The 26,583-nt window shown below is 35.0% G+C and overlaps 1 protein-coding gene across 1 annotated transcript; it reads right to left on the bottom strand.

The window, feature by feature from the left end:
- Positions 1 to 1,113: 1,113 nt before the first annotated feature.
- Positions 1,114 to 23,900, bottom strand: LOC145609270 (ferredoxin-dependent glutamate synthase, chloroplastic). The gene is made up of 33 exons (XM_081664797.1): positions 23,328 to 23,900; positions 21,332 to 21,644; positions 19,627 to 20,069; positions 19,411 to 19,542; positions 18,538 to 18,636; positions 18,232 to 18,302; positions 17,083 to 17,179; positions 15,784 to 15,876; positions 14,745 to 14,890; positions 13,630 to 13,789; positions 13,171 to 13,281; positions 12,816 to 13,031; positions 12,553 to 12,710; positions 11,188 to 11,317; positions 10,826 to 10,884; positions 10,616 to 10,721; positions 9,944 to 10,040; positions 9,021 to 9,136; positions 8,259 to 8,456; positions 8,031 to 8,141; positions 7,572 to 7,811; positions 7,394 to 7,492; positions 6,497 to 6,592; positions 6,215 to 6,412; positions 6,049 to 6,123; positions 5,751 to 5,879; positions 5,526 to 5,624; positions 4,076 to 4,218; positions 3,863 to 3,956; positions 3,152 to 3,390; positions 2,983 to 3,061; positions 2,597 to 2,680; positions 1,114 to 2,020 (listed from the first exon to the last, which is right to left on the bottom strand). The coding sequence occupies exons 1-33, from the start codon at positions 23,598 to 23,600 to the stop codon at positions 1,856 to 1,858; spliced, it is 4,869 nt and encodes a 1,622-aa protein (XP_081520923.1). The 5' UTR covers positions 23,601 to 23,900; the 3' UTR covers positions 1,114 to 1,855.
- Positions 23,901 to 26,583: the final 2,683 nt, after the last annotated feature.

Here is a 26,583-nt window from a genome sequence, read left to right as displayed (position 1 = left end):
ATGTTTTTGATATGATTTATAAGTAGGCTATTAATAACAAATTTGGATTATATCTTCAACTTTAAAAATTAAAAACATTGAATGAATTACATTCGGTGATACATTGCATCTACTTCAATTTTCTGGTTAACATGAATTCATTCATGACAGTTTACAATACTTTGGCACTGAAAAGTGTATAATTTTGTAGTTAGTACAATTACCTACTTTTTTCTTTTAAAATATTCTTTCTTTTGTTTTTTTGGCTCCCCTTTTTATTCCGGGTCTTCCTCTTGTTTTGTCATCACTAAGCTACTAAAAAATTGCTCTACGTGTCGGTCCAAAAGTAGTGAAAGTAAATCTATATGTCCCAAAGTAGTCATTTTAAAATTGTATTGTATAAAACCTAATTGCCTCGTTTTGGGTTTTAAAGTAGTGATTGTTTTGATTTGGTGATCCGTATAAGAAAGTACATTATAGAATCTCATATGGTAGAGGTCCGAGATTTGTATCAAATGAGGGTGTTTAGGACTTGGGAGAAGAGATAAAAGTGTCTAACTTGCAAATAACGGATAAAAAAAAAAAAAAAAAAAAAAAAAAAAAAAAGATAAAAGTGTCTAACCACGTATAAGCTCAGTAGAGTTTCATACTCAAACTTATTGATCATAGCCTCACAGGTGATGTAGTCAAAAGTTGATAATCTTTCCTTAAAATCCCTTTGTAAATTATTTACTCAACAACCCCTTAGCATATTATCTTTTTTACTCAGTATTATTTATTCGAATGCTCGAGGGTCTACCCGTTATTGACCTAATTGCACTTAAAACCCAAACACTCCCAAGACCCCGGTCGAGCCATTGATAGCTAACGCTGAACCTGCAACAGTATTACAGAAATAGATAGATCTATGTATGTCAGGAACAACTGTACCTTCGTATTAGAAATGCTTGTTGATACCGTAGATTATAACTAGCAATAACTATCAGTCACACATCTGATTGTGGACATAATGATCTAACAGCAATCATGTTGCTTAAAATACAAAACAATTAGGAAACTTGGAAGCATGAACACAATCGACCATATCTTTTACCTACACAAGTAAAGTTCATACGGCTTTAATCAACAATAAAATGATAAGAGGTTACAAATTAACAAGTTTGATATAGAACTCGAAACAGATTATTCAGAGATACAGAGAATTTACAAAGTAAATACAGTTCTATGAGGATTAAAAAAAAAAAACTAGCTGACTGAACTTGAATAAATATACTGGGAGGAATATAGAATCCGAGGTATTTAACCTCAAAAACAGTAACTCCATCACTATACAGCTTTGTGACATGAGTAGCAGAATATATACAGATCGAATCAGTCCATAAGAAAAGGTTCCAAAATTTTGAAACTAGGAAGATTATTTAATGAGAGTTTTAGGCATCAAAGACGCATAATATTTACTTAAGTTATTCATAATTTGGACAAGTTGATGCACAAATTACATGCAGCACTTGTATGCAGGTCAACAATATACCTTTAGGATCTAAGATTAGATCTCAAGGAAAAAAACACCCCCCAAAAAACTGAGGACAGTAAGTATGAGAGAATTTACAGTTGCAATATATACGGTTCTCCTCACATTAAGACATTCATGAATAGATCAGGTCCCAAGTCGAAGAAATGAAGACCTTCATCTCGTGACAAAGGAACTCAGCTGAGGCACAGAGTGTGGCCTTAACAGGCTCCAAAAACAATCCCTATACATTGAGCAGAAGGTGCAGCTGACCGCTCCACACCTCTCACTCTTCTTCCAATTCAAATTGTGACGAGTAATCTGGACATCTTCAGGTGAAGAAATGACGTGTTGTAGCAATTCTCTCTATGCAGACTGTAAAGTGGCCTCCTCCTCAGTAGTTTGCTGCTCAAACATTGCAGAAGCCTCAGGAGTGTCTTCTTCACTAGGTGGCACCAGTTGCCAAAAGAGTGGCAGATACTTGTCCCAGTCCTTCAGAATAGTAGCACCTTTGGAACTTCCGGTTTTTTCCTGCATTTCAAAAGATAGGTTAGCAGGTTAACCATATGACATTAAAATCACAAATGGATGAGAACTGGATATAAGGCTACAGACGACTAAGCAATTCTTTTCTACAAACATGATTAGCATATGTTACATTGATCCTTTTCAGTAGTTTGTCTGTGATATAAGTCTTGAAGATTGTGGTGTCTTTTGTAAGAATTAAGACATGATAATGTTTTTGGGTGCTTAAATAATCAACACCATGCACAAAATTGACAAGCATTTTCTAACTTTGGAAATTAGTGTAACGCTTTGCATCATTTTTATAATTGTCAGTATCACAAGTACAAGGGTATCAGGTTAAAGATGAATTTGTGCCATTTTCACAAGTCAATTTTCAAGATTTTTTAGTGTCATTCTATGAGACATTGATATGCCATTATGTGTCATTTTATGAGGGTTAGTGCCAGTTTCACAAGTCATTTTTCCATTTGAAGGGTCACTTCTAAGACATTTTTAGATGAAAACCCAAACCTCATCATAAGACAAATAAAGGCACATTGTTTCTGCATAGTAATTTTGCTACTTGCATAGAATACTTACAACATGAGCTTCAATTAGGCTCTTGAGTTGCATCTGCCCAACAGGAGCTGTCACCCTCTGAACTTTCACAATTTCCTTGTTTACCTGGTTCAAATACACGCAGCAATTAGTATACACTTTCATCAAATTAAAACTTCGATAGAGAATTAACAAGCACACTGGAGTCAAACAGGGTGCTAATCTAAGATTATATGCCATTCTTGAGTTTCTTTACTGTCTTGCCAAAAAATTTACACTTAGAAGAGCAGAAGGTTCAACAAAAAGAATAGCCTTGCATAGCAAAGAACTGGGCTATGTCTACACATGCAGCATTTAATATGCTCTTGCAAATAGCCATCATCCCTAATAATGAGCACAAGGAAAACACATGCAGAATGAAATCCAACCTTTGGAATGAGTGTATCGTCTTCATCAAGTATGTATGCCAGACCTCCAGTCATGCCGGCAGCAACATTTCTACCAACTCTGTTGAAGGGAAAGAGAAAGGTAAGAATATTTTCTTCTTTTCTTTACAAGTGCAAGATATTTAATATTAGTTAATAAGACTACACTCACTTTCCAAGTATGACAACACAACCACCAGTCATATATTCACAACAGTGATCACCAGTACCCTCAACAACTGCCTCGGCAAGTGAATTTCTTACAGCAAATCGTTCCCCTGCTTTACCTCTTACAAAAATTTGACCTCCTGTTGCTCCATATAAACAGGTGTTCCCAACAATTGTAGCTTCTTCTGGGCAAAATCCAGGATTTTCTGCAGGAGTAACAATCAACTCACCTCCAGCCATACCCTGTGAATATTTAATTCAAAACAATTGTAAATATAGTGATAGGAAACTTAATAAGATAAACCTGAAATTTGGTGAAATGTAATGGATTTCTTATTATAATAAATTAACAAGTCTCTCATTAAGCAACAAAAGAGAATTTTACTCCACACCTGATCACTAATTTAGAAATTATCCACCAGAATGCAACCCAAACGAACTTACAGAGGAGAGGGAAAATGGATTAAAAGCCAAGCTGTGTTCATTTAATGATTTAATTACATAGTTGTTTTAATTAAAATCCAAACATGGATTCAGGTATTGATTCATATTGCCAGTACAGAGAGCATCAATGTTTAATTAAAGTTGATGAGGAATGGTCATGAGATGTTGCAAAATCTCTACTATACCAAGACTTAAAGTTCAAGAATGACAGATGGTCATGAGATGTTGCAAAATCTCTATTATTTGCATATCATTGTCATACGGTTCATACCTTTCCTACATAGTCATTAGCTTCTCCAACAAGGCGAATATTCATTCCAGGTGTCAAAAAGACTGCAAAAGATTGGCCTGCACTCCCTTCAAAACTGCAGACATGAATGAGGTTAATTGTTCTATTAGCCCAAACTTTCCATACGAGTAAAGAGTTGAGGAATGAGATGCAGTCTTGAGATGAATAATTTAAAACATCAAATAGACATATTACGTTATATTCAGCTGCCCAGCAAAACCAGTGTCACCATACTTCTTGGCAATAACACCTGCTACACGGCCACATACAGCTCGGTCCACATTGAATATCTTAACAGTTTTGTTAACAATCTTTTCGTTCTCAATAGCATCTATAATCTGCAGGAGTTGTGAGAGAGAACTTAGAGATTTAATTTAAATATTCATACCAATAAAACCTTCTGGACTTAAATGTATCCATATTTAAAAATACAATTGCAGAGCGCTTTTTGTAACAGACTTGCAGATAGTTAATTTACATTAAAAAAAAAAAAAAAATAAAATAAAATAAAATAAATAAATAAAAATAAGACATGGTATGTTTTAAAAAAACAGATTATCTTATGTTGCTTGATCATTTAGTCATACTTACGTAAATGTCACATTTACTATTCTCTCAATGCATTTAACACACTATTACACCAACACTTAATCCTGTAACTGCTTGTCCATAATATATTCTCCATGTTCACTAACAATAAATGACTAAATGAGTAGGCATTAACCAATAGTATGTTAATATAGAAGGAATAGTGATAGACTGAGGGAGTGTTTCTTTACACATTGCTGCTGGTCAACTCTGGCAATTATAGTAAAAGACAAAATTGAATACGAAGATTTAGCAATTTGCATGCTCCAAAGCCATTCTTTATAGCAACTACCTGGTGGGTTAGCTACATAACTCTTTGCCGTAAAAGTAGCCATTCTGGTCATAAAATGTAGCAACAATAGCTACAAAACTTTCCTGCCATTGGAGTAGCATTTCTAGCAATACATTATCATTTGCAATCCTAACCTTGTGGAATCAGAAATTTTGAACGAAACAGCAGCATCAACAAAAAAACACAAAGCATAAAAGTATAAAAAATGACCAAGTAAACAAATCAAAACCAGACTAGAAAAGCCTTCATGACCATGGTATTAAATCTCAGCCACATCACTGCATCACGACCCATGGTAAGGAATTTTGAGCCTACCATGACCAAAATATTAGGCCACAGCAACCGCATTGTTCGTGATATTGGTTCCGGAGCCATTACCGCAATCGCAGCGGCATCCAAGATTCAAAACCATGTTCATGGCCCAATTGATAAGTGGTAATGATTGATAAATTTGCAAGGAATATCTTGTGTAAATGCCTAAGGTAATGCTAATCAACCCCAAAATCTCTCTTTTTCAACATAAAATTTTTCTACCATTCATTTTCACTTGAGAGAAAGTATTTGGTGATGGAAATTTATGAAGAAAAACACAAGTTTGGGGAATGGGTGGCATTACCATGGACATTAAGATGAAACTTGTAAAACTAAACTCAAGTTTATTCCCAATACTTCCATATATACCACCTACCAAAGAGACCATCAATGCCACAACAAATTTTGCTTTTCTTATTGAAAAAAGAATTAATTTATGATTCCTAAATTTACCTCAGGATCTGAAAGTATTTGATCATCCAGCACCGGTCCATTGGTATGAACTTCCTGTTTCCTGATGGCAGTGCTGCTCATCCTTGGTAAACCAACACTCTGGAAATAGAGTTTTTTTTGGGGGGGGGGGGGGGGGGGTTTCCACACCAGTTAGAACAGAATTACGTGAAGTGATGAAGAAACAATCATATAATTATACATATAACAAGTTTGAACTGAACATACAGAAAGTACGTAGTTGAGATCAAGATGTTGAGTTTTCATCAATGAGATATCTCTTGGTTTTAGAATATCTGTTCTCCCAATCACATCATCCAACTTCTCAAAGCCCAACTGCGCCAAAATCCCTCTTACCTGGCAACCATTAAAAAAGGTCACTGCATAAAGACTACATTCATGATTTTGTTAATGTATAATCCAATGTCCAGCTACTACTATAAACCACAAAACCACATTATGTCCCAGTCCTCCCATAAACTGATTGTTTTTAGAATTCTCAGAATCTAAGTAAACAGTTAATTACCTCCTCAGCAACATATAAAAAGTAGTTCACCAGATCACCAGGCACACCAGGGAATCGGGCACGTAATTCTTCCCTCTGTTAGTGATTTATGCGAGAATGGAAGTGTAAGAAAGACAAACCGTGGAGAGAAGAAAAGTAATAAAGTGTAATAGCAAAAACGGTATACCTGGCTAGCAACACCAACAGGGCAGTTGTTCGTGTGGCAAATGCGAGCCATAACACAGCCTGTAGCTATCATTGCCAACGATCCAAAACCATACTCATCAGCACCCATTGCTGCAGCCATCATGACATCAACCCCACTTTTTAACCCACCATCAACTCTCAAAAGGACCCTTTCTCTAAGTCCATTTGCAATAAGGGTCTGTAAAATAATTTAGTCAGTAATGAAATGAGAAATTAGATAAGCAAAAAGAAACATTTTGAGACCTTCCTATGCTACACAAACCTGGTTGGTTTCTGTAAGTCCAAGTTCCCAAGGTCCACCAGCATGCTTAATTGAACTTATTGGGCTAGCTCCAGTTCCACCATCATGTCCTGAAACCTGCAAATCAAGCTGTGAATTGACTCCAGTCCTAAATTGAAAGTTTGGAGCACAAAAGGATATGTCGTCCCAATACAGGACAGAAAATGCAGTTGGTTCATTTCTTATGTCAAGCCACATTGATTCCGGCAGTCTTCCCATGTAGTGAGAGATCCACCTCATTGGTAGCTTCCCAAATCACCAATCTAATTAAATCTAAATGAGCTATCTAGGATTTCATTGGGTTTTTAATATCACTAGCTTCAAAGCTCACAAGATTCCATAAGTATTAAGTATCGCTCACTCTCAAGAAGAACACTTGCAGTTAAAAACCCACTACTTCCAGATCAAAAAAATATTATGATTCTATGACAAAAAAGAGGACTGCTCTGAGCTAAAAAATAAAAATTTAATTTGACTGTTTCCAACGCTGGCATGCAATCATGAAACTAACATCAAAATATCAAGAGAAGAAGGCCCACATTAATAATCATCACTGTCAGTTCAATAATATTCTTACTAAAAGGAAATTGTTCTGACATAAATATGTAAGGTACTAAGGTGACATTATATTTGTGCAAAAGTATGCCCTACTGCAAATTAAAATTAACAATTAAAAGTGACTACTAATCTGACAAATGTGACTCATACAAGTGCTTCATTTACATATTGACCATCTAGCCATGACTAAATTGTATAATTTGTTTTTCTTTCCATCTGTTCTGTTTATGTAGATGTTAGTGTAAGCCATTTTTAGAACACTCTAACAGTGATACAGAGGAATTCATACCTCAATATAACATATGGAAAGGACATATATACCTGAATGATGTCCGCATTACCCTTTGCAACACCAGAGGCAACAGTGCCAATACCAGCTTCTGCTACTAGTTTTACTGATACCTTGGCCTTTGGGTTAATCTGATAAATTTTCATAATGAGTGAAAGCTGTAATTACTTGTAAATGGATCTCTATGACATTGATAAATAGGATTTGTACCTGATGAAGGTCATAAATTAACTGTGCAAGATCTTCAATGGAGTAAATGTCATGATGAGGTGGTGGAGAAATAAGAGGAACCCCAGGTTTCGAGTTTCTCAATCGGGCAATATATGCACTAACTTTTTTTCCCGGCAACTGGCCTCCTTCACCAGGCTTAGCACCCTGTGCAATTTTGATTTCCAATTGATCGGCATTAACCAAAAACGTTGGAGTAACACCAAAACGTCCAGATGCAACCTGAAGAAAATAAAAAGCTTGTAAGATTCAAGAATTGCAGGTCAACCATTCAACGGAAATAATGCAAGATTTTAGACAAGAATTTATGCATGGCCTAAAAAAGGTGAGACTATAGGTGCTCATTTGAGACAATAAGAAGAATCTTTGTAGTTACATATATATATATATGTGTGTGTGTGTGTGTGTGTGTGTAAAAACAAGCTGATTATATAAAGTCACCTGCTTAATGGCACTAGTTGCTGTGTCTCCATTTTGAAGACCTTTTAGATGAGGCAGAGTAGGGGAATACCCATCAACTACATCGGTCAGGGGACGCCATCTAATTGGATCCTGAAAAAAAGGAACACCACCAATAACTAGGGCGCATATATTGTGAAAGATTGCAACATAAAAATGAAGCACAAAGATTGTTAGCCATGAAAAGTTTTTATAGAAGAGAGTGAATACCTCACCACCTTCTCCTGAGTTGGATTTTCCACCCAGCCTATTCATCGCAATGGCAATTGCTTCATGAGTCTCCCTAGAAATAGCTCCAAGGGACATTCCACCAGTACAAAAGCGTTCGACAATAGATGTAGCAGGTTCTACTCTACCCACAGGAATTGGCGCCCGGTCACTTTTGAACTCCAGAAGATCACGAAGAACCTGAAACAATTTCATCTCATATTATCTTTTCAGTACTTAAGTCTTTAGCAATATTTGCAGACACATTAAAATTTGTAACAAGATACAGAATAGCATATCCCTGGGGAGCTGAATGGAGTTCACAAAATACAGAATCAAGGATAGTGAGAACTCTAATCTAAAAAGTGATTCAGCTCTCTACTTGGAAACTGATTAGAAATGGTAACAGCCTCCTAAAATTTGTAAAAGGCTATGTCAAGAGATCTTGGGACTTTTGAAATTGTTGGCCTCCACAAGGATATAACTAACATTAGTATTTAGTACAACAGTAATACGATATGCAACACTTAGTGAGTAAGCCTCCCAAGTAATGCTTAAAAACTCCCAGCAGTGACAATAAACAATTCAAGAAGTAATAATTGACCCCCTTCCCCACCAAAGAAACAAAGGAGCATCAAAAGCACTAAAAAGGATCCTTTCACACATGTAACACACGCTATTAATGAGGCCCTCACAGGATTAAAATGGATGCGACTCATGCAAGACAATTAGCTCTTAAATCAACATGGATTCAAGAAAACTCACGCTGACAGGTCTGTTAGCCAGATGCTGCTGATAAACTGCATAAGCACTTTCGCTCTTGTTGCGGACAGCTTTGTGAAGCAGCTTTGACATCTCTGGGTTGTTTACATGATATTCCCCTTCAAAGAGAACATAAATAGTGTACGAAACCAATCAACATTCAGAATTCAAGGAAACAGAAAAATCAATAAGCTAAACGAAATTAAAAGAGTAACTGTTTACAGAACCAAAATCATGGACTGAGCATATTCACAAAGGAATCAAAATGCAGTTACATTGCCACAATTTTTTTATGTTGTTAAGTGCTGCAGAAGTATAGACATTAACAATAAACATAGTAAGATGAAAAATATAAGAGTTAAGGATTGGACTTGTTGACTTAAAGCCCAATAACCTTTCATATCCAATTTTTATAAGCAAGCATTTATAAAGGCTGTGATATTCATGACAACTTTTCAAAATCCCAATAATCTATTAAAGAGGCGTAAAAATAACGTCATGAATGCTCTGGCCTTCCCAATTAGAGCTGAACAATGCAAGGTCTTATTTTTTTAGATCAAGTTAAGAAGATCCAAAGCTTGTCAAAATGTTCAAATTTCAGAAGCAAAGCAGCAAGAAATTTATCCAACAAAATCCTACTAATAAAAAGTAAATTGGTCATTTGGACTCTTGAGCTTTTAAACTAAGATATTTTATTTTTATTTTTTACTAGAAAATTAGGTTACTTGGTTAGCAATCAAGTAAAAGGGGGGAGGAGAGGGAAGGAGTGAGCTAGCGTATTTCTTTGGTTTATTCAGAATCTAAAATCATACACCGTGAAATATGTACTCACTTGACAGGGAAAGTAGCAAAACAACATTCATGTCATCATCATCATGTCAAGAGTTTCGACAGGCAAAAATAAGACATCAGTGTGCAAGTCATACCTCCAGGCCTGAATTGTATAAACCCGAAATTTTCCAGTCTTTTGGCTGTATCCTCGGAAAATGCCTTAACCCAAAAAGACAATGTCTCTCTCGCAAGCTACAGATAAATATTCGCCAGAAAAAGTCAGGATAAGACATGGACTACAATCACCAGAACAAATAGAAAATTCCTACTATTACATATATTTGATTAATAATGAATCCCAAGATAGTTAATTGGCAAACCATGAGCCTTTATATGAGAAAACCATGCAGATGCCATAGGAGCTTATTCAATAGGATCAAACAGGTGGATCAAAGCAACATTAATCATTGGATAATGCATGATCCCCAAAAAGATGGGACTGCATCACTGCACAAAATTCCCACCAGAAGATTGGTTGGGAGCATGTCACAATGAGTCCTTGGAAATTCTTCAGGTGCATTGTGGGTGCTTAGGACATTCATGAGCATATATTGACGTAGAACTACAGGAAATAAGGCCTCCAGGCACAAAAATATATGGTAATCTCAGTACAATAGGTCATAAATTGTATCCAGACAACAATACATCATTAAGAACTGATATAGCTACTAATTATGCATATAAGCAGTCAAAGATATGATAGTCGTGATACAAGACAAATTATGCAGTATAAAGGAATATGTGTACAGGAGTGCTTCCTAACTTACCTCATCAAGAGTCATTCCACCAATGCTAGAGACACTTCCTCGGAAAGCTATATCAACAACATCTTTTCCCAACCCATATATCTCAAATATTTGAGCACCGCAGTAACTACATTGTGAAATGAGATTAAGATTATCAATTTAACTTGCCATAGCATAAACTTGAAAATAAATTAAGAAAACTTATGCAGCTTTGGAGTAAAGAGTGCATACCTAGAAAGCAGTGAGATACCCATTTTTGAAAGAATTTTAAGAAGACCAGATTTAACAGCCTACGAGCAAATAGAATAAAAATTATTAGTTTGGAAGTAAATCAATCGTACTTCTTTATTTTATTTTATTGGGGGAGAGGGTTTTTATCTTGCACTAATTTAAGGCTGTCATAAAGCTATTCTGGGAGTATGTTTGAGTTTTATTAATAAAATAGAATACATTAAAGAACGCAATATTAACTATGTATAGTTGTACAGCAATAACTAAAAATAAAATGAGGAACTAAAAGGCAACAACTCAAACAGCAAGTTGCACAGGCATCTTTTTCAGGGATGGGTAATCCGGGATTGGTATGCACAAACCTTGCAGAAGTTCTTTTGTGCTTGTTCAATTGTAACTGTGGGAATTTTTCCAGTTCGCATCAAATTCACGGTTTTATTGCTCAATCGCCATTGTCTACATGTCTCCAATGCCAAGTATGGGCAAATGGCACTGCAAAATTATATACATATATATACATTAACATCAACATATTGAAACAGGATCTAAGAAATACAACACAAAGTAAAAACAACTGAAACAACAAAGCCGGATCCCCTGCCTTTCCCAAGTAGCCACCATCTCAACCTATTCTCTCTCTCCTTCGCTCACCAAACGAAACAGGTAAAGATAGTAACAAATAAATGTGCTTGTTCCAATTGGCCATTAAAATTAACTTTTTTTCTGCTCACCCCACCTCTCTCACTCCTCTCCTCTCCTCTTCTTGCCAAACACCATGGATCCCCACCCTCTCACTCCTCTCCTCCCCCTCCCTTCTCAAAAAGCTACCACACACCACCCTCACATGGTCACACCAACACCATCCTTACTCCTCTCCCCCTGCACCAACTTGCAAATACACCCAACAATAATGGAATCTTTCAAAAACAATCCAACTTTGGGATCAAAAAGGTAGAAACAATACTTCGGATGTATCATGTTTTTCTTTTAAATTGTGACAAAACCCAATATTAACATATACGAAGTATTCAAATGAGACTTGTATTTAAGATTTACACGGGATTCCAGGGGAATTCTTACAGGATATCTGAGTCATCTGACGATATTAATAAAAAGCATCTTAGCACAATTTAGTTACTTTTTTTCCGATTAAGAAGTATCATTGTAATTTCTCAAAGTCTGAGTTAATTATTGTATGGTTAATCGAAGTTGTGCTAGATTATTATATTAGTTACCCAGCTACTTTTTCCTTAATCCTCATCGGCATTTTCTAAAGTGATAGCAAATTCTATGCAAAAAGGTGGTCCGTGGTCGTAGTTGCCATCATGGTGACAATTATGGTACCTTGGAAGCAACATCTTGTGTTAAGTTGCATTTCGAGGACATCGCAGTGAGATTTGACGTATTAAAGAGGTATTTTTTAATCGATATTATGTTTTGAACATAAATTTTAGAGTTTAGTTAGAGATTTTTTTTATCTTGCAAGTTTGTCAAATAAGAGGCTAAAAAAAATTGTAGTAGTAGTAACTAACATATGTGCGTAATTCTCATGCATGAACTCAATAATATTTACTCCGTATATGCTTAACGGCTTCAATAGCAGGTTAATAGCTTATGACAGATGATGCTAATTAGAAAGGTCCACAAAGGGTATTGGAAAAGCTATGTGCATAATGATGTGTTGATGATAAAGCTTAGTAAGTTTCAAATAGAGAAACATATCTGACCTTGCACCGTATCCAATCAAACAAGCAAACTGATGAGTGCTGAAACACTGAGCAGTATCAACCACAATTGACGTATATGTTCTCAAGCCGTTTTGAATTAGATGATGGTGAACAGCACCAACAGCAAGGAGTATAGGGATGGCAGGTCGAGTTGGTTCCTAGAGAAAAGAAGACATCAATTACAATTACTACATAAATTTAGCAACGTCAGCATAAAGAAAATAATTTCTATTCCAAAAGGGATCAGAAAGAAAGCAGCTTACCAACTCATCAGAACGATCAGACAAGACAAGCATCTGCGAGCCATTTCTAACAGCTTCATCAGCAGCTTCACATAGCCGATTAAGTCTTTTCTCTAGAGATCCTTCAACTCCTTTCTTTATATCAAAGAAGGTTGGCAGTACTTGGGCCTTTAGTAAGGGATCATTTACCAACGCTTCCAGCTCCCCTTCATTTAGTACTGGACTGGACAAAATAACCTAAATCACAATGGAATACGTCAAATATCAAACCTAGATAGCCATAAAGCAGACACTTGATCCAGATCCATGATCCTTAGTATACTGCGATAAATTATCACATTTAAAGCCAAGTGAGGGGTAATGTCAATCGACTAACCTGTGAGGCATTTTCAGGTCCAACCTCTAATATATTCCCACGCTTACCAATGTTAACTTCAAGAGACATAACTAGCCCTTCCCTAAGGGGATCAATGGCTGGGTTTGTAACCTGTAAAGATGAAAAGTGAGCCATATCATGAGATCCTTTAAGCTTAAGTAGCATAAGAAAAGTGCAACTGTAGGATTTAAGCATTCACTTCATACATATTTGTTTTTGAAATGTCCCAAAATGAATTTCACACTTCTATTTTGCGTAAATTTTTTGCTTCTGTCTCCAATTCTCCATCACATCAACCTTTTTTGTCTTTATATGAACACTTGCTCTTAATTTTCTCTCTATTCACTATCATATATATTACTCAGTTATCAACTTTTTTTAAAATTTTTGCCACATGAAGGGGTGTAGGGAATAATTCAATGGATCCCAAATTTTAATTCAAAAGTTTATAAAGCAAACCTGTGCAAATCGTTGCTTGAAGTAATCATACAGCATATGTGGTTTCTGGGACATCACTGCCAGAGGAATATCATCTCCCATGCAAAATGTAGGCTCCTTCCCTTGGGAAGCCATACTTTCAATAACCATTTGGACATCCTCACTTGAGTAACCAAAAGCCCTGTCAAAAAGAATTTTGAGAATTATACAAGAAAAACCAAATAGACATTGTCCAACAAAAATCCTCTTATCATCTCAGTATAGAACCGTGTCATGTTCATAGAATCATAGAAATAACAAACAATACAAGGCTTTATTTTCCATAAGCAAAAGCAACCAGTCTAAAGGCTTAAATGGGCCTCGTGACACACAATATCAAATCTCTGAACTACAAACAATCCCGATTTTTTTTTAAACGTCATGAAAAAGAGATTGATTACCATCATTAGCCCTGTAGATAACAATGACAGCATTTAGTGATATTTTATTGCTATCAAGATCTTATCTAACCCAACGCATGTCAGGACTATTCAAGGGCCTTGCTTTAATCTTTGATTTTGACCAGACAGACAGCCTGACCGAATTGGGCCGTAGAATAGAGTCATAATTACAAGTCTAGACCTAACTGTCCATGGGCTAGTGGACCCTTAATTCTACACAATAGAGGGCAAATACTAAAGCCAAGTTCAAATTAAAAATGAATAATAAAATTAATAAGGCAAATAAAGCATACCATATTATAAATTACAAGTTTGACAAGTAAGATAAATGGTTATTTAACAGAAATTAGGCCTTTCATATTCCTCACTCTTAAAGGTGGCATCCAACTACAGGGGACTAGATAATTATGCTTTCACCAAAGAAAAAAAAAAAGAGTTGATAATTATGCAAAAGGAGGAACCAAGACCTGTAAGATTGTGTGCTAATATACCCATTCAGGTAACACAGGAAATGGCATGTTCTAATTGCATACAAGTAGGTTCTAGTAGCTAATTGAGGGAAACATGCACATCAAGCTGCCAGAGAGAAAAAGTTGTAATTATCTAGACTCTAGATAGTGGATACATGTCTTACGATTATGTCCTAAGTCCACCACACCAAGGCAACCTAAAATAGCAAAGGGGCAAGAATCTTACTGTTGATTTCTTAAGATTGTGTCGCCTTCCAAAACTGCTCCTGAAAGAAAGTTTACAGCCTTCAATGAACGCAGATTTTCCTTTATCCACTCTCCATAAGGATTTGATGAAGCTACACGTTTCTTGACTTCAGTATTTTCATAAACCTGCAGTTACATCCATTAAAGATGATTGGCAGAAGCAACTTAACCCTTTCTGAATACCAGTGAAGCATTATTGTTACCGTGCTTTTACTGCTACAGCAATTAAAACAAGCAACTATCACTGCATCATTGCAGTAGAAAGACCTTGCAGATCAAGATAGAACATGGAAGCATAAGGCTAGCTATTTATTTAATTGCAAAGTCCAACTAGAATTAAAACAGAACTCCTATCACAGACAAACTCCAGGTAGAGGCTATTATATTAATTGATTTAAGTAATTGATTTTACAAATTCCTTTAATTTCTTAAAGATCTCACATCCTCACTTAGGTATTCTTTTGGCAAGAATCCATGGTTTTTGTACTCCTGTACACTCTGTATCCTCAGAACATGGTTCAAAGGGGAAATTCCTAAAACCTGAAAGATGGGAATCATGTTTGGAAGTGGTAAACTAAAGGGAAATGAGTCATCCTCTTAATACAAAACAGGCAAACACTTGGAGTTGGACAATCATAAAAATTAAGAAAAGTGAATATTATTACAGCACATGGAGAAAATTAAAACAATACGAATTCATATACGTATTAGTTATGAAATGTCATTTATACACAGCACATTCTAGCAAATCTTGTTCAAGTCTCGAAATGATGGGGTTACAGATGTCAACCAGAAAAACAAATCAGACAAAGTAATATGAGATACATTAATAAAGCAACTAATACGATGGAATTTCTTTTTATAAAATGAAAATGAAAATGAACCTACGGGGCACATTAATATTATTCACAAGAAAAAAACAAATTACAACAATATACAACATGAAAATGATCATCTTAGTACAGCAAAATATTTCAAACTCATTCTGAAACAATTTCGTAATAGTTAAGTGAACAAACCTGACCACTGGTGAGATCAACTGATATCATCATCCCTGGACCTAAACGCCCTTTCATTGTAACTTTTGATTCATCCATTGGTAAAACTCCCACCTATATGAAGACAACACCTGGAACAATTAATTTTTCTGTTGAATTTACTTCAGATAATAAGCTCAGGCTTTCCATGACACAACACTTGAATATATATTGATAATTGCATAATTCCAAGCATCGCCCTAATTAGCATTGCCCTATTTAGGGAAAATTAGAAATGGTAAGTAGTATAGACAGCTCCCAAACAAACATATATTGCCGATAGTCCAAGTGAATTGTTAACATTTACTCTGAGCGAACAAAAGTATATCGCTAAAATATCTTATCATTCAAAACCTTCACAGCAATCTTGGCCCCGCTGCCAAAGAGCTTCACCTAAAAGGCTATGTGACAGATAATCATTAGACCCCATAAATCTGCTCAATAGCTAGCCCACCTTTCTCTTATTCCTTTCTATCAATGGCACCTCAACAACCTTGGCCCTGCTGCCAAAGAGCTTCACCTAAAAGGCTACCCTCCCATGTCTGACATCAGGCAGAAGTTCCCATATTTGTGTAAGGGAATTTTGATTTTGAAGTTCCGAACAAATTTTGATGTGGAATAGATGTTTAGCAATTTAGATTTAAAAAAGTGACAGAAGGTCTCAAGCAAGTAGCGCCCCAGCCCTCCCTAAGCATACAACAGGAATCCCTAGGTTCTCACAATGGTTGGACCGTGGCATACAAAGTGCAGGGGGTGAAGCATAATCCACCAAATGGGTCCATCACCCAAATCATTTTTATTGGGATAATCTAGAAACAAATAAGATTTCTACTGAAGTAGGAAAAAAAAATCTGAAAGGCTCGATGAAATCACTTACTCTCTCCAATTTGTAATAATCGCAATTATAGGGAGGGCACAAAGTTTTAGCTAAAATATAGGGTGGGGACCAAAGGAGAAATTTTATACTACCTCCAGTTCGTATTATATGAAACTTTGGTGTATTATTTGTGAGATATAAAATATTCCAAAGTTGCATATAATACGAACCGGAGGTAGTACTTCCTCTGTTCACTTTTAGTTGCAACACTTCAAAAGTTATACTATTCACATTTTTACAATTAACCTTCTTTATTGATTAATATGTTGGGCAAAATATAGTCATGTGGGATATGGTTAGATTCGTCGAGTGAGACACCAGAATTCAAAGGCGTCAGATGCAACATAGACAACATTGTCCACAGATGTATTTTATATACAAGAAGTGTGTATTGCCAAACATACCTCAGATGCAACGTAGACGACATTGTCCACTGTGCGCCAATATCTGGCAGGACGAAGACCATTTCGATCCAAACAAGCACCAACAGTTTTTCCATCACTATGAGACATTTACAGCAGAGCAATAAAAAAAAAAAAAAAAAGTTTAGTAACTAATAGAGTATTATAGGAGGCTAATATAGAGAATGATAAGCTAATTCAAATAAGAAAAGTGGAACTCCACTACTTATGATGCCAACATTTACAACAGAACAATAATAAAGAAAGTTTAGTAACTGAAAGGGTATTATAGGAGGAAAACATAGAAAATGATAAGCTAATTCAAATAAGAAAAGTAGAGCTCCAATATTTATGGTGCTGAGCATTCATTGCTTCTTTCATTCTTGAAAGATATGCAGTCAAAAACAAATGAGTACCAACAGAAACCAAAAGACTAGATTTGACAAATAGGTGATTTCAAAAACAAAAGTTCTTAAAAAACAGGAGTATGTTTCATAAAAACTACTTCTGCCCACCACCATCCAGTTATTGTCCACATATCTTGAACTTTAAGTCTCGACAAGTCTTAACAGTCTAAACATCTAATCCATACAACAAACACCCTTACCTATGTCTGAGTAACATAGCTTCAGATACTATCTCGACCACATGAAATTCTTCCAATAACTTGATTTTACCAGAAAACTATACAGGACAAATCCTACAACTGAAAATGTAATATTGAGAATAGCATGAATGGTCTTAGGCTCTATATTATGTATAATTATACATAGATCTGTATCAAGATCTAGCTGACTAGCTGTTACTGAAGCCAGCATTGAGAAGCGGAAACAAACGATTTCATGACAGTGATATTAAACCCCCAGCTAAATCTTGTCTAGGCCCTATTTTACATTGAACACTGTCGATGTACAAAATAACACACTGACCTAGATGCACAAAATGAAAAATTAAACAAAGTAAAATAAATGCTAAATTTCTTTATTTCCAGGTTGAAGTGGCATTTATTTCCATGAACAAATGAAAAGGATTGCATGAAGAACATGCATGAGAGCATCTAGGAAGTAGGAACATAAACATCCAAAGAAGTATGGCCCAGAAAATGTTTCAAGAAACACAGTGGAGGATGAAAAATATATGCCGTCAATTCACCTGAATAAAAGCAAGGCAGGTCCATCCCAAGTTTCCATTTGCCCCTTGTAGTAATTATAGAAATCCGCAACCTACATAACAAGAGGAAGGAAATAGTTCCATTACTAAAAATCCAATGTAGTAATTATAGTTGCTTAAAACAGAATTCTAGACTTATTTTTATTACTGTAATTGGCATCTCCAAATCGATCAAATTTCAAACTAAAATTATTAAAAAGAACCTCGATATTTCCAGTAACATGTGCCAAATATATGCAAGTTCAGAATATCAACAAATATTAAACTTTGAATTATAAAAATAATCACCTCAGGGTATTTGATCATTAAGGTTGGATGGTTCTTATAAGCCTCAGGAACAAGAATCATTAAAGCTTCCTCAGGGGCACGCCCACTTCTTATCAACAACTGCAATAAATTAACAAGATCAGAGAAATGAAAAGGGAAGCAGAGCATAATTAGAGATCACTCCATCCCACTGTGTAAAGGGAAAAGGAGAGGAAAACAAAAAAAAGTACAGAATAACACAAAAGAAATGTGACCAATTGGCATTAACTCCCTCTTATTTCATATTCCACAAGAAAACATCTTAACAATTAGAACGTACAAGATACAACTAAACGATTAGGGTAACATACATAAGAACAAAATGCCGAGAATGGGCAAATGGATTAGAGGAACAAAAGGCAGAGAATGAACAAATGGCATATGTTAGTCATAGCATACAATTAGAAATTGTCTAAAAGTTTCTTCTTACAACAATAGAAACAACAGAAAACAAATGGAAGATATGAAAACTTTGTTTTAAGTACTCCATTTTCCTAACCCCACTTCCATTTTATTACCAAACAGGCACCCAGCCACCACTGACAAAACACCTCCCTTAAGAAACCATCAACAGTATAACGAGTAATAGGTAGGTAACTCCTTAATGGTTCTCTAAGGATATATGGAATATATTTCTGGAATGTTGGTTAAAGGGAAATGCCTCAAAATGTTGGTTAAACGGATAAGAATTTCACAAGTAAAACAGAAATAATTCTGGCATTTGAAAGATTCTATAGCATGCTTCCACGAGCAGTTTTATATATATGAAGTTAAAGCATTCGTCTGCTCAAAAAGAAATATTACTTTCCTTATTAAGACAGCATGCTTTCAGATAAACTTAAAAGTAATACTCACCTCTGCTGCACTATCAAGATTAGCAGAATCAGATGCCTTGGGATTTCCAAAAGGACGGATTTCACTTTCACGGCCACGCCAAACAGGCGACTGTAATGATGCTTCTCGAGATCGCATCCAATTCAAGTTTCCCTGTACATGGATCTCACAGTAAATTTTTGGTGACTAAAAAAATGTCATGCCGAAACTAAACTCAAAAGAAACCCAAATCTCAACCTGTATGGTATTGATCTCTCCATTATGACCAAGAAACCTCATCGGCTGAGCAAGTGGCCATCTAGGACTAGTGTTTGTGCTGTACCGCCGATGGTAAATGGCAAATGGTGATGTGTAACGTTCATCCTGAAGATCATAGTAAAACATTCCCAGAACTTCTGACCGAAGCATCCCCTTGTAAACAATAGTCTGATTGGATAAGGAGCAGAAGTAAAGCTCAGAACCCCAGGTTTCAGAACTGACAGCTCTTTCTATCAATTTCCGACAAATGTAGAGCTCTCTTTCAATATCATCAACACCTTCTTCTTTGATAACTCTAACAAAAACCTGCTGTATGTTGGGCATGGTTTCTTTAGCATTTCGACCAACAACAGATATATTAGTGGGGACAGACCTCCAGCCAAGCACCTCAATACCTTCTTGAGCAAAAATATTTAGTACGACTGCAAAAAAAAAAAAAAAGTATAGGGACCATAGAAAATCAGTTCAATCATACAAAAGATAGGTACACAAGGTTCTCTAATCTTACACAGTTTTCTCATCAGATCACTTGTCCAAAATTATCTACCTAAACAGAAAAAAATATTGTTACATACGTGCATCTCTTGGAAAAACCTCTCCAACTGCCTCAATAAGCAAGGGGTAAAGGCTAATTGCATTAAAACCTCCCCTCAATGAGATACATGATCGATTGCTTTTTTGATTTGAAACATATTATTGAACAAATGAATAGAAGTAGAAAATCCAAGGACCATCACAAGTCCCATCCACAAACAAATGGAAACCTTATAGCTAAAATTCGATAATTTCTAAAAATTTGCTTAGAAGGGTAATAGGTTTCCCAATGACAGCTTAGCAGTCAACTGCAAATGCAGCAAGCGGTAAAACAAATTTGAATCCCAAAAGTGGTTTGGACCATATCAGAGAAAAATAAGCTCATCCTTGAGTGTTGCGAATATTGATGAGATGAAAATCCAAATGCTATATAATCTTGTTATGTTAATCCATATAGCACCTACTTGTGAACAAAATAATGGACATGGCCTATATGACTTCAACCCTTCATTATTTTTTTTGTACCCATGTCAAACACTCAACACTCCAACAAGGTTATGGAATCCTTATTAGACACTTCAATGCTCACCCAGACATTTAAACTATCTAGAACCACATAACCATATAGAAACATGTAAAAATATATGGATGAAAAGGAAGAATATGTGTAATTTTAGCTAACAAATGGGCTTCGGAAAAGCCTTACAACAAGAATTAATAATCAAGTCGGCCTAAATTGTGTGTAAAGAGTATTTGTACATTAGAGTTCATGTGAAACAGTATTTTAAAATACTCTATAAGGTATGTTCCATTTATGCCACATCCCATACCCATGTCCAATTTTTGGACACTGTCCCTTGTGTCTGAAATAATCAGCCTTGACATATCAAATACTTGGATACGTAACCGCACCCAACACTCATACCCGTATTTGAGTAACATAGTACATGGCTACATAATTCTCACCTGAGCTTTCATACATCCCTGAAAACAGATTTCTGTTTTACAATACAATTATTAATTAGATATTTATACTCGCCATCATGTATTTTTGTGCCAATAAATGCTATATCTCATTCCCATAAACAAGAAAGTGACATTTAGTAAATTTCAAGAGAAATTTAAGATTACTGTCTTCTTGGTTTTTTACCTTGTTTGGCTTCTTCTGCCAGGTTATCTTCCTTGGGGAGAAAAATCATTCCAACACCAGTGTGTGTCCGATCAAAAGGACCAATCCCTTGGTCTTTGCCCCAATCATCAAAGAGATCCCAGGGTATTGCAGTCATTACTCCTGAGCCATCACCTGAATCGTCATCTGATCCACATCCCCCTCGATGCTCCATGCAACCAAGTGCAGTAAGAGCATCCCTAACTATCTGAAATGACCCCTTATTATCTAAATTGGCTATAAAACCAACACCACAAGCCCCTCTCTCTGCAAGTATATCCTCCAAATTTACAGCCTGGAATATATGAAGTCCAAATTGTGAGAAACAACACTACAATCAATCCTTTTTATCTCATATTCTTCAAACAAACAAACAAAATTGCTACTCTAATTTAAGAATTATACTTCTCAATTCTTGTGGTAATTATTTACATTGAAAAAATTTAAATATAGAACAAAAGAGACTATAGCGTCCGCGTTCTTTTAATAAGGTGAATAAAAAAAAAAAGTTGTTTTATGCTACTAAAATTCAGTCAACAATCTTCTGAAATTAACTCTGACCTCAAGCAACATTTCGACAATTTATAACACTGTTATAAGATACAGATTATCAATCTCAATTTATATAAAATTAAATTCAAATATGAAATAAATATAACCTAATTCATGCCAAATCACCCAGACAAATTAATAAAAAAAAAAAATAAAAAAAAAAATAAAGGACAATCCAATTAAATTTACAATATATTATATTTCATTTTTGGTTATCCTTCTTGATAAGTTTAAAGAAAAACACAGATATTGTTAGACGTGTTTTGATTTGTAGTTTTAAAATATAAAATTTATATAAATTTTATGCGTAGTTGAAGGTGTTAATTCCAATTTCTATCCAACCATGAACTACTCCCTTTGTTTTCTTTAGTCTACTCAAGTTGACTTTCACTATTATCAACGTACATTTTTTTACCATGATTGTGTTTGATTAGACACAAAAAAAAATAAAAAAATAAAAGTTAACACGGAGTATTTTTTAATGTAAATATCAAAACAAATCTAACCACTATTTCCTATGTTACTTGGACTCGGATGAAGTGTCAAATTAGACACGGGTGTCCAAGTATCGGACTCGCCCATTTTCTTGAAAAAAGTTGTGTTTTTAGTTAAAAATGAAGTGTCCAAGTGTCGGTGTCGGTGTCCGACACGTGTCTTGTCGACACGGACACGTGAGGTAAATGAAAGAGTCCGAGTAACATAGACTATTTCCCTTAGTTCACACGTTTTAACCATCATGTTTGCCAATTCATAACTTCAACTATTACTAACGGAAAATCTCAACCAGTATAGCCTTTAACAATCAAAATCATAAAAAGATGATATTTTGAAATCATAAATCGTGATGAATATTATAAAAATCACACATTTAAGTGTAAAATAAATGAATAAATAAAAATTAAAACGTGTCAACTAAAAAAAAAAGTATAAATCACAAAGGTGGTAAAAGAGAAACATTTAATCCCTCACTCCTGTATGGACCCTGATTGTCTCTATATAAAAAGAGTCAAAAACAAGAAAAGACTAAGGGAATAACAATTAACAGTGAGGTTGTTCAATTATAGTGACTAACATATAAACTATATACAACACCTTAGTAGTAATAGTGCAACATATCATCACAATATCACCTACCAAATTGTACAGAACTCGAATCTTCGAGAAAAAAACAAAATAAAATTAATAAAAAAATACAAACAAACAAACAAAAACAAAAAAAAAAACAGAAAAACGATCAAATATTCAGAATCACTGATTAATTCAAAGCATTATAATTAATCAAAATCGCATATAATAAGCTTTAATTAAAAAAAATGTTGAAGTTCAGAGTAATTGCATTTTAATTTGAAGTGAAAGCAGCTTAATCACCAAATAATCAAATCAAAATTAGAAATATTTTTAAAATAAAAGAATCGTCATAGTATACCAGCTGTTCGGAGGAATTAGAAGAAGTGGATTCTGTAGGAGTAGCAGAACCAGTAGAATGAGCACGGTCAACGTCATCAACAACAGCCTTGATCGCCGACGAAACAGCAGAAACCGCCGGAAAATTCCGGAAAGTTCCGGCGATTCTCCGGCGACGAGAACGCTTCTTAGAAAGACCGACGAAATCAGCGAAGACGAGACGGCGTTCATTGGCGGAGAATACAGACGGCGATGGAGTAGAGTATAGCAGCTTTGGCGCCGATTGTAGCGCCATTGTTGACGATTGATCAGCTCACACAATCACTCAACAAGCAAAACTCAAACAAAAATCAAAATCAAACAAATTCAAAAAACCAGAAATCAAACATAGAAAATTGGAGAAAAAGTGGAAGATTGAAGATGATGATGAAGAGAGAGTGTGTGGAGGAGAGAGAAAAAGAGGAGGATAAAATGGGGATGAAGGTTGAGAAGACCACAACCACAACAAACCCACTTGAATGGAAAAAATGAGGAGTTTTTTCAGTTGGATTTTGGTGTTTTTATTTGGGATTGAGAGAAAGAGTGGAGGAGTGTGGCCACTAGCCTTTTACTGTTCTGTTATATTCTCTCTACTTCTTTGGCCCTAATTTATTTGTCTTCTTTTTAATCCTTTTTAGGATAATAAAGGCTCTTGCCTACTTTTTTGGAGATTAAGCTCATTTTATATTGGGTTTTATCTTATTGTTACTCTATACACATGTCACACATGTATATGACTATATAGTGTTTATCGGCCAGACTTTAACCCTCACGGTTTTATTGGTTCACTAGTTACATGTTAGGCGCTTAGGAATAGAATGGAGGGTAAGGGATTCCCTACCCCCTACCCCTAAGAACCCTCACTTGGTCTAGTGTTTACATCTTATTGTTCATTCAAAGAACGTAACATTATGATAATGAATATATGCGGAGTACTCGTCTAGTCGTCTCGCATCTAATATTACTAGCAAATCTCTCATACCTTTCTTGATTATTATTGTTCATAAGTAGTCACAAAGGAAACGTAGCTAGTAGTATGGAGGTTTTTTTTTTCATTAAACTTCTGTTTTTCCGGTTGAAGCTGTTGAGATTCTTAAATGAGTTGAAAAAAAAAATCTTGTCAGTTGTCACAATTCTCACTTTAACGGATACGTGGTGAAAATTTGAGGAAGAATTCTCGATTATTATGGAATAATCTCTTATTTTGTATGGAATTCTAAATATTCCCAACCTTTGGTGGAATATATTGACTTATTTAAATATTACTTTTTCTTTTCTCCCAAATTATTTGTAAGTGATTGAAAATCATTTGGATGATTCTTTTGGACATTTGATAGGTTCTTTAACAAGGTGCTTTCTTCCTTACTCAAATTATAAAGATGCATGGAAAGTTGTTTAGTATATTGCCCAAGTATTCTATAAATATGCATTTGGAAAAGTTTTTTTTCTTTCTATCTCTTAATTTAAGTTAGGTGTATACTGAAATATTTATTTAATTTTGCGACAATCATTTTCCAACACAGCAAATGTGCATTTTTTTGCAATTAGGAAAGAGAAATATATACATCCCAATAATTCTAGATGAAAAGTAGCATGTAACACCTCCGATTTACTAACTAATAATAAACAATAAATAGAGGAAAAATAGACAACCTTTAAATAAAATTGCGGAAGCATACACCTAAATCGGAGGTATTGCCGCCACACTCGACAACTTGTCAAGTGTTAAGGCTTACAAAATCCCAATAATTACAACCCAATACATCTAGGTGAGCTATTTATACAACTTTATAAACTCATTATAGCATACTAATCGATCACTTGAGCTCCTTTAGCTACGATCACTTGATCAACCTGCTAAAACAGTCTTGTCTGCTCACCATTAAGGACAAATTCCAAAATAGATCGTCGCAGGGCCACCATAAGAAAAAGACATGGCCGCAAACACAAGTAGCACAACAACACACACGTCAGCAAAAGCTGAGTAATCACCACATATCAGAATACAAAGAATAATTGAATAATCTATATTACTAGCTCAATTAAATAATGTAGTTCGAAACTACATTACACATTGTACTCTGAAAATAACTTTTATCAACTCAACCTCGAATAATAATAATCCTTTACTCTACTCATAACCAATAGTGTGCCATGCTCTTTGTTCTATACATAGCCTTGGATATGGTAATTCGAATAAAACCAACAAGTATAAAAACTTGAATACTCCCAATAATTAGAAAACACCTTGAACCAGACCACATACGGGCCAATTCCCACTGTAGGGGACCATAGAAAAATAAATAAAATAAAGATTGTACCTCATTCTTAACTCATGATCATTATCTCATTACCAACATACCAAGGACTAGGTCTATAACGCCGAGCCTCAAACCAAGAACAAAATAATAATTTCTCAACCTTTTGATCTCATACTTGATCAAATAATCATTCACAACTAATAATGTATATCTCAACAATGGCACAGATTCCCAAATAACATAACAATTCGCTTAATAAATATCTCAACTCTTAGGGTAATAATACTAGCACCCAAAATAATCAAATCTCAACCCAAAAATAATACTCTGCATTAACAACCCTAAAACCTCGATAAAACAATACTCCAAATAGAGACAACATTAAAACCCTAGAAAAATAACACGATCAATCAATACAACAATTAAATTTTATAATACAATACATTAATCACATATATATAAATCTGGGTCAAACAAATAACAATTCATAAAATTTATACACAATCATACAAAGTACAATCAATACAAACAATAATCAATAACCAAACAACTCCAAGATGACGAGTGTGATTACCTTCCAAAAATAATACTCCAAGATTTATCAATAATGAAACTTGTTAGAGATAATATCGAAAAATATATTTGTGATATATTTTCCGTATTGATCTTATTAGGAGAATAATATATTTAGGTTTATTATATGTTAAGATATTATTTAAGTGTATCTTTTAGGAAGATTGTTTCCTATCTTACGTTCATAGGTTTTGTATAAATACTTTACCTATTGATGAATAATAAACAAGCCATTATATTCACTCTTCTCTATTAATTTGTCATGGTATCAAGAGCAGGTTAGATCTTGGGATACTTCACAAAAATTCCCCCTGCCGGTGGGTTAGAAAATTAAACTCACCGGCGGGATTCATAAATTTTACCCAAAAATTCCGCTGTGCAATTATATTCACTCTTCTCTATTAA

Source organism: Chenopodium album, chromosome 23 (assembly GCF_948465745.1).
Source record: "Chenopodium album chromosome 23, dcCheAlbu1.1, whole genome shotgun sequence".
Classification (NCBI taxonomy): domain Eukaryota; kingdom Viridiplantae; phylum Streptophyta; class Magnoliopsida; order Caryophyllales; family Amaranthaceae; genus Chenopodium; species Chenopodium album.
This window is presented reverse-complemented; position numbering and strand designations above follow the sequence as displayed.